The 13,160-nt window shown below is 39.0% G+C and overlaps 1 protein-coding gene across 3 annotated transcripts in view; it reads right to left on the bottom strand.

Annotated features, from left to right (window-relative positions):
* Positions 1-13,160, bottom strand: part of SLC9A3 (solute carrier family 9 member A3) — an 83,811-nt gene that overhangs the window by 45,932 nt on the left and 24,719 nt on the right. For 2 of the 3 annotated variants that reach the window (XM_025172540.2, XM_025172541.2), the window contains exons 2-3: positions 10,563-10,865; positions 488-648 (exon numbers count right to left, since the gene is read on the bottom strand). In XM_025172540.2, coding sequence (XP_025028308.1) covers positions 488-648; positions 10,563-10,865 — 464 coding nt within the window. Of the gene's footprint in view, positions 1-487; positions 806-10,562; positions 10,866-13,160 lie in introns of those variants that run through there. The other variant, XM_088150220.1, reaches the window with a different exon arrangement.

The raw sequence follows: 13,160 nt of genomic DNA, 5'->3' as shown, positions 1-13,160 counted from the left end.
GAGGTCTGTAATTTCAGTCAGTGTGAAGGCCACACAAGATTTTGTTGACGGCTACACTCTAAAAGAGAGTGAGGCTAGGAGCCATTTTGTGTATGTGGGCAGAAGGGAAGAAGAAAGTTATGAGGTGAAAATAAATTGTCTTAAGCATTGAAAAAGCTTAAAATATCTGTTTTGCCCTTTAACACCCCCATACCAAAAAAGATTCAAAAAGGGCAATGGGAACCAGAAAATGGATTTCAGTTGGCCCTAAGTAGTGTCCAGATTCTATTTTTTGCACATGTGGAAAAAGTTTAGTTCTAAAAAAACTGTGATGTGCAGGCTGAAAATATTTTCCCAGCAGTGTAATACATTAATTTAAATTAATTGATTACTCTCCAGCTTAAGAAATTATTACTTTCATAATCATTTATTTGCAAATCTAAATTTCTCAATACATTTCTGATCAATCAGAATTCTACCAGAAACAAGATTTGAAAGACAATCTTACCACAGTTACAGCATCATTGAGCAACGATTCTCCAAAAACAATTATGAAGAGAACATCATTGACATGAACTTCTTCAAACACAGCCAGCACAGCAACAGGATCCACTGCAGCTATTAAACTGCCAAATAGGAGAAAATCAAGCAATCCACTATGAAGTTCTCCTAAAAGAAGAATGTAGATCATAAAAACACAGAATCACTGAGCCAGTTAAGTTGGAAAGTCCTATTTAGGTCACTGAATCTAATTCCTTGCTCAGTGCAAGGATCTAATTAAAGTGTCCCCAAATATGACAATCTAGACTCTGCTTGAACATCTGTAATGAAGAAGTATCCACCTTTCTGAGTAATTAGTTGCACTTGTGAATTGGACTTACTGTTAGAAAGAGGTAGGGTGATTTTTTTGTAAACATTCAGTCAAAATCTGCCTTCCTGTAATTTAAATCCATTATTCTGTGTTCTGTACTCATAAATGAGTACAGTTCTTGAGCTTCTTTATGCTTCAGATATTTGAAGAAATCTTCTCAGTCAAATGGTTGTAATTCCTTAGAGTTGAAAATTATACTTTTGTTGATGCAGCCAAAAATTGCATTTGCCTTTTTTTGCAGCTAAATCACATTGGTGGCTCACATTCCCTGTTTCAGAACTACTAAATGCATCCTTTATCCCATATATGTACATCTGTCTTTGTTTCCTGAATGAAGAACTTTGCTTCTGTCTGTGTTCAGTATATTTACATTACTTTTAGTTCATTTCTTTAAACGGGGATTTCCCAAACTGTGAGGTATACCTCCCTTGGGGAGGTGCAGACAGAGTCCAGGGGAGGTGCAAAGAACCTTTTAGTTGCATTGTTACAATAAATCCATCTTCCCCAAAGTTTCATTGTATTGTTTTCATTTTTCATTTGTGTTCATTTTTGCGTTTGGATTTTTAGGAGAGGTGTGTACATTAAGATTACACTAAAGGGAGGTTTGATAACAAAAATTTTAGGAACCCCTACTCTAAACTACAGGCAGTCCTCGACTTATGACCATTCGTTCAGCAACTGTTCGAAGTTATGAACGTGTTGAAAAAAGTGACTTAAGACCGGTGCCCAAAGTTATGGCCATTGCACCACCATGATCATGTGATCAAAATTTGGGTGCCTGGCAGCCCATTCATACTTATGACTGCAGGAGTGCTTCAACTCCCCCCACCAATCTCCCTCCCATCTATGCCCTTTTGCCGCCCTGCTGCCCTGCACTCTGCTGCCCCAGCTGATCTTCACCGTCTTCTTGTTCCTGCTGCTGATGAAGCATGACTAGCCTGGCTGCTGCGCTGGACTGGGCTGGGTTTCAGCTGGGAAAAGAAGAAGAAGAAGCCAAAAGCAGCCCCAGAGCCCTGGCACACCAAAAAGCCCCTTTGCAAAAAGCTTCTGGAGCCCAGTGTGCAAAGGGGGGTTTTGGTGCACTGCTGCTCAGGGATGCTTTTGGCTTTTTTTTCCACAGTGCGAAGCAAAAGCCCAGCCCCACCCCACCCAGGAGCAAGGCACAAAAGGGTGTTTTGGCTTCTTTTTTGCACCCAAAGTCCAACCCAGCCCAGTCGAGCAGGCAGGCCGAGCACACTTCATCAGCAGCAGAGCAAGAAGACAGTGAAGGTCAGCTGGGGCGGCAGAGTGCAGGGCAGCAGGGGTCTCAGAGTGCAGGGTGATGAGGGTGACTGTGGCTGGGACTGGGCTGTGGCAGCTGCAGCTTCCTGTGGTGTGGCAAGCAGCCCCAGACACATGCAGTTCTGGGGCTGCTTGCCGCCCTGCAAGGCAGGGTACACAACAGCCAGAAGGGCAGAGATGGGGGGGAGATAGGCAGGTGGGGAGAGTTAGAGGCAGTCCCTTACCTTACTGAGGCTCAGGGCTGGGAGGGACCAAGCCCGGAATGGCTTGGATTGGGGTGGGGTGGGTACTTGCTTAACAACCCATGATTCTCAGTTAATGATGGCAACTGGGACTGCCAGAATTGAAGTTGCTAAGTGATGCGGTCATGTAACATCTCACTTTACAACCACATTGCTTAGTGACAGAAATTCTGATCCCAACTGTGCTCGTAGGTCGACGACTACCTGTATTAAGATGATTTTGAAGTTCATTTTTGTCTTCCACTGTATTAATAATCTTTACCTCTAAAATCTTTGGTATATGAAAAATAAAATAAACGTCCAAGATATGAGATCCTATGATATAATTACAGGTAGTTTGAGCAAGTGAGATATATCATGGTTGGCCTATGTATTTAATAATTGTATTTTATATTTGTATTATTTATGTTTTTGCTGATTTTAAATTGTTTTGTTGTGAACTGCCCAGAGTCCCTCCTTGTGGGGGAGTTGGGCACTGATATAAATTTGATAAATAAATAAATAAATAAATAAATAAATAAATAAATGGTTCTAACCACACAAGCATGAAAAACACAACAGTGTTTATACAGTAAGGTCAGCTGAATGAATACAAGAAAGAGTCCATTTCAAATTCAATATACTGTGCTGGTTGAGAAAATAAAGTAGCAGGTATTTCAATATACATAGAAATAAAGTCTTTACTTCCAATTTACAGAAACGTGTCGATTTTCTTAAAAGAGCAGTGACTAAGAGATGAACTTAATTGTAATCCATATCTAATGCATTGATTAATTTAATTTTTTTTTGGCAATTACTTTGAAATCAACTAAAATTATAGATACTTGGTTTTCTATAATTATACTATTTAATAGGCACTTAATATATTTCAAAATATGCTCCTTTTATAAGGCAAATGCTGATGTGACCATTTATCATTTTCTAACTTGCCCATTAAAATCTATCAGTTATATTCCTCCATCCTGAAGAAACAAATAAGCTAATATTAATGGAAATGAAGCACTTCAGCACATCTATCTACTAAAGCATCACAAAATTTAACATCAAACATATTCACAAAAAGTCTCCATTATGAGAAATGAAAACACAATCGAAAACTACAAAAATATGCAAATCACTTTAATGTAGGAGGATTCCCCCCCCTTTTCCATCCAATATGATTAAGATGCTAAAAAAGAGTCATGTAGTTGAATTTTGCTTTGTAATGGGATAATAATTGAAATTCTCAAGATTAGATGAAGACAATACGTACCCATTCGCCTATCTTAGCAATTGGACATTTTCCTAGTTCAGAAGAAAAAGATTTTGCTGGCAGTGGTTAGAGTGCATATACAAGGAAAATAAAGTAATTTCCTCACAGATAAGTTCATAATTAATGAACCCAACAACACAACACTTGGAAAAACTAAATTCCACCAACATGGGCAGCCTAGCATTTAGTGTAACCTCAGAAGAAACAAGGCAAACCTTACACAGACTTAATTTTTTTAATACTTACACAATTAGATCGTGATAAAATACCTGACAAAATGTCTTTTAAATACAAAGATAATAATTTTCTTACAAGCTAAATTTTGTCACTTGTGTTGACTGACAAATCCACTGCCACAGCACCCTTTTTACCTTGACTGAAGAGCAGTCCACCATCTTCTGCAATACTCTGTCAAATAGTAACCACCAGGAACCTTAAAATCTTTTAATTCAGATCATATTTCTGTAGCAACCATAATGTTGCCCAGCAGAGCTGTTTAGGTAGAAAAGGATCTATTACACTGAAACAGCTTAATATGATAAATCTGTGAGACAAAACCTGATCATGTTAGTATAATTCCATTAGCAGAGGTTTCCAGACCATTTGTCTTGTGCTGGGAGCTCTAATTGTTAAGGCATGAGGATGCAGACAAGTTCCTTGGATGAGTTCAGCCAATTACCTGAATGCTCAATATTGCCAATGTTAACTTGTGAAATCCATTCTAGAAGGAATATGTAGAGAAAGTGGGTCCAGGAGACTATTAATTCTTCCTTGAGAGATGGAGTGTTACCAGCCTCTTTAAAATAATTATGCCGCTTCTGAACAAATCTACACTGGACCCAGAGATAGTGGATAAGTATTGGACAGATGATTTGGTACCATCTACATTTTGGGCAGTTTGGGTAGGATGAGCCAGTTTGGTGTACTGGTTAAGGCATCAGGCTAGAAACTGGGAGACCGTGAGTTCTAGTCCCACCTAGGTACAATGCCAGCTGGGTGACCCTGGGCCAGTCACATTCTCTCAGCCCTAGGAAGGAGGCAATGGCAATCCACTTCTGAAAAACCTTGCCAAGAAAACTGCAGGGAATTGTCCAGGCAGTCTCTGAGATTCGGACATGATTGAACAGATTAAAAAAAAATTAGTAAGGGGCTCTGGCAAAGCGGCTAGCCAATTCCAGGAACGTTGGATGTAGTTTGTTTTCTAGAACAAACCTTTATTTTATACCTCATGCTATTATCATCTACTTGAAATTGTCAGGAGAGATAATTGGGGCATGTGAAAATAAATAAAAAGTAGATAGCATCTAGATTTATCTCTCCTTTTTAACTAATTCACTTGAGGCAGTGGATGACCTGAACTTGTGCTTGGATAGGTTCTGAGGCAAACTCACCTAACTAACCAGGAATTGATATCCCGAGAGCCAAATGCAGTACTTCCAGGCCCTAACAACTATGCCAAGCCAACAACAGATTCCAATGTCTGCCCTGAGCCTAGCAGACTGTCTTAGACAAAGAGCTTCCTCTGCATAGAATGCTGAAAGTCAGAAGACAAAGAAGTGTAGGAATGCTCAGCTTTGTTAAGAAATTATCTCAATAAAGCAGGGCTACTTAGGAGTAACCTACTACTGGAAACCAGCCTTAATTAAGACCAGCTGTGCCTAGCAGGTCAAAGTCTTCTGCTATTTAGGGAGCAATCTGAGCATAGCAAAGCAGATAAGAGCAGTGTTGATTTATTAAGGTTATCCTTAACTTTCAGTCTGACAGTATATTTGCATATTTGGATTTAGCTTGCTCTAAAGGACTGTAACAAACACTACGTACGACAGACAGGCAGAAGACTAGCAGAGCACATCCATGAGCACCAACTAGCAGTCAGAAGACATGATGAAAATTCCTTAATCTCACAACACATGGACAGACTCAACCATAGTTTTAACTGGGAAACTGTCAGCATTTTAGACCAAGCTAAATCCAAATATGCAAGAGAATTCTTGGAAGCCTGGTATTCAGACAAGGCAGCAATTAACAGACACATAGAGATAAACAGCATCTACTTACTATTCAAAAGAGACAAAAGATCAGAAGATCACCTCACCAGCAATCATCACCCAGATAAGCAAAGGTTACAACCAGGCACACAATCAAGCAGTAAACACAGGATAATCAAGGAACTTCCAGAGGAGCAAAACAAAACCCCCACCCCCACAAGCACTGGCAAGGCAGGCCACAGCATATAGAGAGCAAACCCCATCCCATTTTAGCACTGAAGATGTTACCTAGCCAGGTAATGAAACATTTGCAAGAAAAGAACCAAGCTCAGAGAACCCCAAGGACTCCACAGAACTGAAGAATTTATGAGATTAACTTGATGGTCTTATTATAAGAAATAATCCAATAATGAACCCATTCATGCAGCCCGGACAGTTTATCCCAGCTGTTAAGCAAAGAAGACAATGGAAAATCTAGTTCAAGAAAATCAAGCTTTAAAAAACCAGTTGGCTCAGCTTGTAATAGCTATGAATAACATGCATACACAGCTGAATCACTTCTGGTCCTCAGGGTAGACAGCATAAATTCTCTTTGCCCTCATGGAAGAAGTTCAAAGGAAATTCTGGGGATTCCAGGCTAACATATCAAGATTTACTAATACAGGAAGATGGAGAAGTTAAGATCAACAGCTGACTGCAGAGGGACACAGTTTCATATGCACAATTCAAAGAAAGATTTAATATAGACAAAAGGGTAACTGGAATTGAAAAACATAAAATGGAATTTGAAAATGAACTATGTACAAATGATGAACATGTAATTGCAAAAATGTATAAACTTTTGTTAAGAACTGAAACAAGAGGAACAAGTTAAGGACTGTATGATAAAATAGGCTACCAATTTTGGTTATAATATGCAGAAGGATACATGGGAGCAAATGTGGGTAAATGGGATAAAATTTACACTGTGTTATAACTTAAGAGAAATTTTTTATAAAATAATGTCTCATTGGTACATGACACCAGAGAAACTATCAAAAATGTATAAAGGTATCTCAAGTCAATGTTGGAAATGTGAAAAACAGGAAGGGACATTTTATCTTGCATGGTGATAAAACTTGTGGAAAAAGCCAAGAATTTTTGGATACAAACACATAAAATGATACAGTACAAAGAATTTTAAAGATTAATACTGCAAAGAAACCAGAACTCTTTCTACTGGGACTTATGGATAATGAGTTAGAAAAGACTCATGGAAGAAGATTGATTTTGTATATGGTAACCGCAGCATGATTACTATACCCACAATGATGGAAGAGTACTGAAATTTCCATAATGGAGGAATGGATTGTGAAAATGTCAGAATTGGTGGAAATGGCAAAACTGACCTGTTCGGTCATGGAGAAAACAATAAGTACTTTTCTGAAAGACTAAAAATCTTTTATGGACTTTTTGCTAAACGAAAAAAAAGTGAAATGGATTTATGATTTAAAAAATATGAGGATTAAATAAGGGGCTGAAGGGATCTCTGGAATAGTTAAGAGGGAGGGAAGATGATGGGTTTGTTAATATCTGTTGAAAAGAAGGTTGGAAGTCATTAGTTTCTTTAGTGTTTGCTTTTTTTCTTTGCACTTTATTCTTTTTTCCCCCTTTTTTTCTCTTTTCTTTTTTTAGATTTGTCTTTTACTTATGAAAAAATCTTTAATAAAATTATTGTTTTAAAAAAGAGGAAATTCTGGGGATTTATGCTTTTTGGCTCAGAGGACCTTGCTCTGAGACAGAATTTTCCAGTAGGCTGCCTAATCATCATTTGCATCAACAGCAGTGGTTTTGTCGGGCCCAGCCCAAGAACAACAATGAAATAGTCCAGTTGAATATAGTTCCTTTATTTGCTTACACCTTACAGACAGAATCTTGCCAAACTAAATCTATACTACACCAACTAGTGGATATACCCTCGGAGATTCTAGGGAGTGGCTATCCTGAACCTCTTACTCTTCCCATGTTCCCCCTGGAGACTGTGTTGTCTTTTGTCTCCTTTCCCCTGCTGGAATGCACCCCCTCCTTCCTGATAGCCTTGATCTCCCACATCCCACATTTCCTCCTCATAGATACATTCCATCACAGGTTTATAGCTACTTGTATTAATGAATTCTGGCTATTGGTTCAGGACCTTGCTTGGAATAGCACAGCATTTATTAACTAATAGCAGAAGACTACCTGATGGGATACTGGATGAATTGGCTTTACTGCTGTATTTCATAATCTTTTTTTATTATTATTATTTATTGTTGTTAGTTCCCTTGACTGCATGTTTCAATGGTCTCCCAGGGTGAAGGGAGAAGAACAGGACTTCAAGCGACCTAACAGCAGTGATTCTGGGAGAGGACCCAATGTAGCTGTGGGAAGTTTGTCCTTGTTTATTTCAGAAGGAAAAAATAGGAACAATTTCAATATTATATATTTGATTATTTAGAGAAAGCGTATGTTAAAGTAGAGTCCCCCATTGCGGGGAGATGGGCGGGGATAAGTCTACTAAATAAATAAATAAATAAATAATAAATAAATAAATAAATAAATATAAATTGCCTTGAATTATTGAATGCTTTGCCACCTGTATGGAGTTAAAGGTTGATTTCTGAATTCTCTTAGCCCTAGGAAGGAGGCAATGGCAAACCACTTCTGAAAAACCTTGTCAAGAACACTGCAGGGACTTGTCCAGGCAGTCTCCAAGAATCAGACATGGTTGAATGGATTAAAAAAAAATGCTGGAAATACAACATGCATAAGAATAAATTGAAAGCTATTTAGCGCTGAATAGGGATGTGTGATGCAAGGGAGGGGGCCCTTGGGGACACACTGGAATAAGGAGTGGGGGTGCAGTTTTCCTCATAGTCCATGGCTCCATTTGTTCCACCTCCCCCCAGCAAAGTGGCAGACAGTTCTGCAGGTCAGCTGAGGAGGAGGAGGAGGAAGAAGAGGGGGAGGCTGCTTCATTGTGGCTCTCCTGAGGGTTGTGAGGGGAGGGTAAATGGCACAAGCCTATATTGTATGTGGGAAGGGAGGGAGGGAGGGAAGGAAGGAAGAAACACGGAGGGAGAGAAGGAAGGAAGGAATGGGAGAAGGAACGAGGAGGGAGGAAAGAAAGGAAGGGGAAGGAGGGCGGGAGAAAAGGAAGGAAGGGGAGGAAGGGAAGGAGGGAGGAAAGAAAAGGGAGGGAAGGAAGGAAGAGGAAGGAAGGAGGGAGGGAGGGAGAGAAGGAAGGGGAAGGAGGGAGGGAAGGAAGAGGGAGGAAAGAAGGAAGAGGGAGGGAGGGAGGAAAGAAGGAAGAAGGAGGGAGAGAGGGAGGAAGGAAGGAAGGGAGGGAGGAAGGAAGGAAGGAAGGAAGGAAGGAAGGAAGGAAGGAAGGAAGGAAGGAAGGAAGGAAGGAAGGAAGGAAGGAAGGTTTCTGATGCTCCCTGCCAGCTTCCCACAAACAAAGTCAGTGGGGAAGCTGGCAGCAAGTAGGAAGTCGCTCACACTCCCACTGCTTTTTTGTCATTCTGTTTCTCTGTTTAGGTAAGGAAATATCTCTGAAACGATGACCCAACAGGTCACAGATTGTCTAGTATTATTATAGTAGTAGTACTATTTCTATATAGAAATAGGATGGAGAAAAATAAGGAAAGTAGAATAAAGTTTAGAAGATTAAGACAGCTTACAGAAATGGGAAACAAAGGATAGAGAAACTGATTTTAAATCTAGACTATCTTTTGTAATACAAAGCCATATTTTTATAATAAAAGCACTTTCCAAAATAAATTGGCACATGTCTCCTGCCTGGGGTCTGTACCACCTCTGAACATGTACCAGTTGCTCATCAAATCTCCTGGAATAAAATTCAGAAGGATCTTGATTGACTAAAACTTATGGCTAAAACTAACACAGGTGAAATTCAACAAAAGTATTGATGTGTTCATAAAGTCACCAGGAGCCAAGTTTAACTCAAAGGTGATTTTACAATTACAGGGAGTCAAAGATAGAAAATTAGGAAGACTTACTCTGAGAATATGGGGAAAAGATTAACAACTGAATAGGGCTGTTAGAAAAGTAGATGCAGTCTTAGACTGAATTAACAAAAATGCAATGTACAATATAAATACATTTCCAGTCTAGTTTAAGGAAATAAGCTGAAGTAGAATAATATCTAATCCTGAGCATATTCACATTGCAAAGCATATTCAGGGAATAGTAATCAAAATGATGAGTTAGTTGGAAACCAAGTACTATGAGGAATGATTGAAAAGCTGGCCATGTTTAGCTTGGAGAAAGAAGAGGAAATGTGTACTAAAAAGATGTTGCGAAGAGGGAACAAAGTTTTGCTCCAAAAGGTCGGGCTAAAATTAATGGGTAGGTCTTTTATGCAAAACTTAAAATGCAACCAGTAATAACTACTTGTATAATTTTTTACTATTTATATGTATGAGAAAGAAAGCAAGAGTGTGGGACATATGTATGTCAGACACAATCTGTATGGAACTCAGAAAGTGGCCACATGTCAGATACAAGCAAAATGAAGAATTTAAGCCCTACATTCACAAATCATGATACTGGATAGTTAGTTCATTGCTTAACATTTCTAAAAGTGATGTTTTTAGGTCCAATATTTTTCCTAATCTCTAATTTTCTCTAACTCCAATAAGCAGAGATGTCAGTATATTTTATTTTAATCAGTTATAATTACAAGAAACACTTGAAAATAGTAATGTGTGTCCATTTGTGGTTGGTGCCGCAAATATTTAATGATCAAGGAAGTATCATTTATGTTATTTATATCATGTTTACTCCTTTGGAATCCAAATGCAAGCTGCCATTCCTTTGTGCAGCATTCTCTATCCTCTATTAAAGGGTACAAATTTCATTGTATTGCTAATAGTGAAATAATAATGTGTCTGAAAAATAAGTCTTACCCATTATTCCACTAAGATAGACTCCATAAAGGGAGAAGCCTGTTGTAGCAGCATTCCAGATGGTCCCAATCACAGCATATAGAAGAATTGTCCCTAAGTTGCCAAAGAATAGCCGGTTTGGCATGAAGTATCCTGCATCTAAGACGATGGGTGGCAACAGGTAGAAGAAAAAGACAGTTGGTGTAAGAGTGAAGGAGGCAATATGGTCAGCTGCATACACAATGCCACCCAGGAAGATGCCAAGGACAATGAGCAGAACACTTTCTGGAACCACAGTGGTAACTTTATGGGACAGGTGGAAAACTGTGAAAAAGAGATAAATTGCTTGAGTTAACAAAACCAATAAGAAAAATAATTAACATATGTACAGTTTATACTATGTGTGAAGCAGTATCTGTCTGAATAGAACAAATTGCCAATCCAGACTGCTTTCACTGGACAATTGTTTATGCCCCTTTAGTCCACTGCTAAATGTTACACTTTTGCCCTGCGGGTCACATCTTTTTGAAGAATACAGGTAGTCCTTATTTAGCAACAACAACTGGGACCGGCAACTCCATTGCTAAGCAAAGTGGTTGCTAAGTGGGAAATCACATGACTGCAGCTGTGCTTTCCTGTTCCCCAGTCCCTCACCCTTTGGAATGCTCACCCCAGCTGCACTGGGATAGCTGGCTTGAAACTGACAAAACTAATCAGTTTCACACCTTCCCTTTTTGTTTGCCTCCTAACCACTCCCCCACCCTTTGAATGCTCACCAAGTTGTTAATTATTACTGGGATAATTAACAAGAAGGGAATTAATGTTTGAATTTACATTCATTGGAGAGAAAGGGATTACAAGAGAGTAAGGCACACAATGGGAAATACACATCAAAAGCAATGTGCTGGCACTGGCAGCCATGAGCATGCTACACAAACAGCCTGGTGTATTCCCCATTGTGTGCCTGCTTATTCTCTTCTAATCCCTTCCTCTCCAATCTCTGCGGGGGGGGGGGTGAGGAGAAAAATAACAGGTCAGGCACAGGACAATGGGTATTGACTGTAATGGTGATCATATGACTGAGAGATGCTGAGAAGATCATAAATATGGGCATTAGTTGTAAAGTTATTTTTTCAGCACTGTCATAACTTCGAATGATCGCTGAATGAGGTAGTCAGTAAGTGAGGACTACCTGTATTTCCAAATAAGCCCAAATAAGGTTAGGGTTACAAACTTCTCTTCTATACAGCCGTGCTGTATAGAGAATTGGAATGGAATGTACAGTACTTAGTTAACAGATGGTGCTGCTGTGCATGATTTCTGAGATGCTGAGATACAATTAGCTAAACTGTAGTGAATGTTTTTTTTAAAAAGCATGTAATGCTTCCTCCTAGTTAAATAATTGAAGAAAGGGAAATATATACTTTTAATGCTTTAGCCACATAAATCAGAAAATGTTTATGCTTCTTCAACAACCAGACATTCTCCCATTCTCTAGATCAGCCTTTCTCAACCTTTTACTATGGAGGAACCCTTGAAATAATTTTCAGGCCTCAGGGAACCTCTGTATAAAAATATTAGATCTATAGCTAGCATTTTGTCATGCACCAAGTTAAAAAAAAAATGTTCATTTTTTTTCCAATCATGATCTCTCACAGAATCCTAAGGTTCCATGGAACCCCAGTTGAGAAAGATTGCTTTAGAGTATGAATAATATGTATCCTATTTATTATGGGTTTTCTCTGAATTCTTACTTCTATTCTTCTGAATAGGAATAGTAGGGAGCATATAAAGATATGTAATAAATAAAACGAAGGGATGTGGCTGCAGTGTATCTAGCAATTGAACTACAAATATCCCTCTTTCTTTAGTATTAGAACAGATGAGAGAACATACCTCTAAATGGGTTTAAAAAAACAACAACTGAAAATGAATATATTTAGCTACTCAAAATAGGTGGTATTTGGATATCTGTTACACAGATGACCAGCCTGCTCCAGCATTCTAGGTGTGCAATTCTCATCAGGTCAAGGACTGAACCAATCTTTGAATACCATGCTGGAGGACATACTGTGAAAAGGTGGTGTTACCTAAAAATATTTAAATGGGTAGGGCAGAAGAAAAATTAAACATTATTATGTGTAACAACCAGCAGGCCAGAGTGGGGTGACTAGATTTTTTAGTTTCCTTCACCAAAAGCTCTTCTGATTGGGCCTCACACTGGTTCCACTTACTGGCAGGGTTATCAGTTTTGTAGATGGTCTCCAGAAAGCTAAATGGTGGGCAGCCTATCTGACTACTGCCCCCCTCCCTTAGGGATTTCCTGTTTGAGGCATACAGAATTGCCCCAAACCCTCTCCCTACTCTATTCAATGAATCACCAGGAATAACCAATACAGGTAGTCCTCGCTTAATGACAATAGGGACTGGAAAATTGGTTGTTAAGCGGGGTGGTCACTAAGTGAGTCACCACATGACTGGACCTGATTTTATGACCATTTTTATGACAGTCAAACAAATCACCATGGTCATTAAGTGAATCATGTGATTATTAAGTGAAGCACATGGTTGTTAAGCGAATCCAGCTTCCCCAATGGACCTTTTTTTTTTCCTGGAATT

Source organism: Python bivittatus, unplaced genomic scaffold (genome assembly GCF_059951505.1).
Source record: "Python bivittatus isolate LINGU-HERP-01145 unplaced genomic scaffold, Pbiv_v1 ctg000610_np1212, whole genome shotgun sequence".
In the NCBI taxonomy this organism is placed as follows: domain Eukaryota; kingdom Metazoa; phylum Chordata; class Lepidosauria; order Squamata; family Pythonidae; genus Python; species Python bivittatus.
This window is presented reverse-complemented; position numbering and strand designations above follow the sequence as displayed.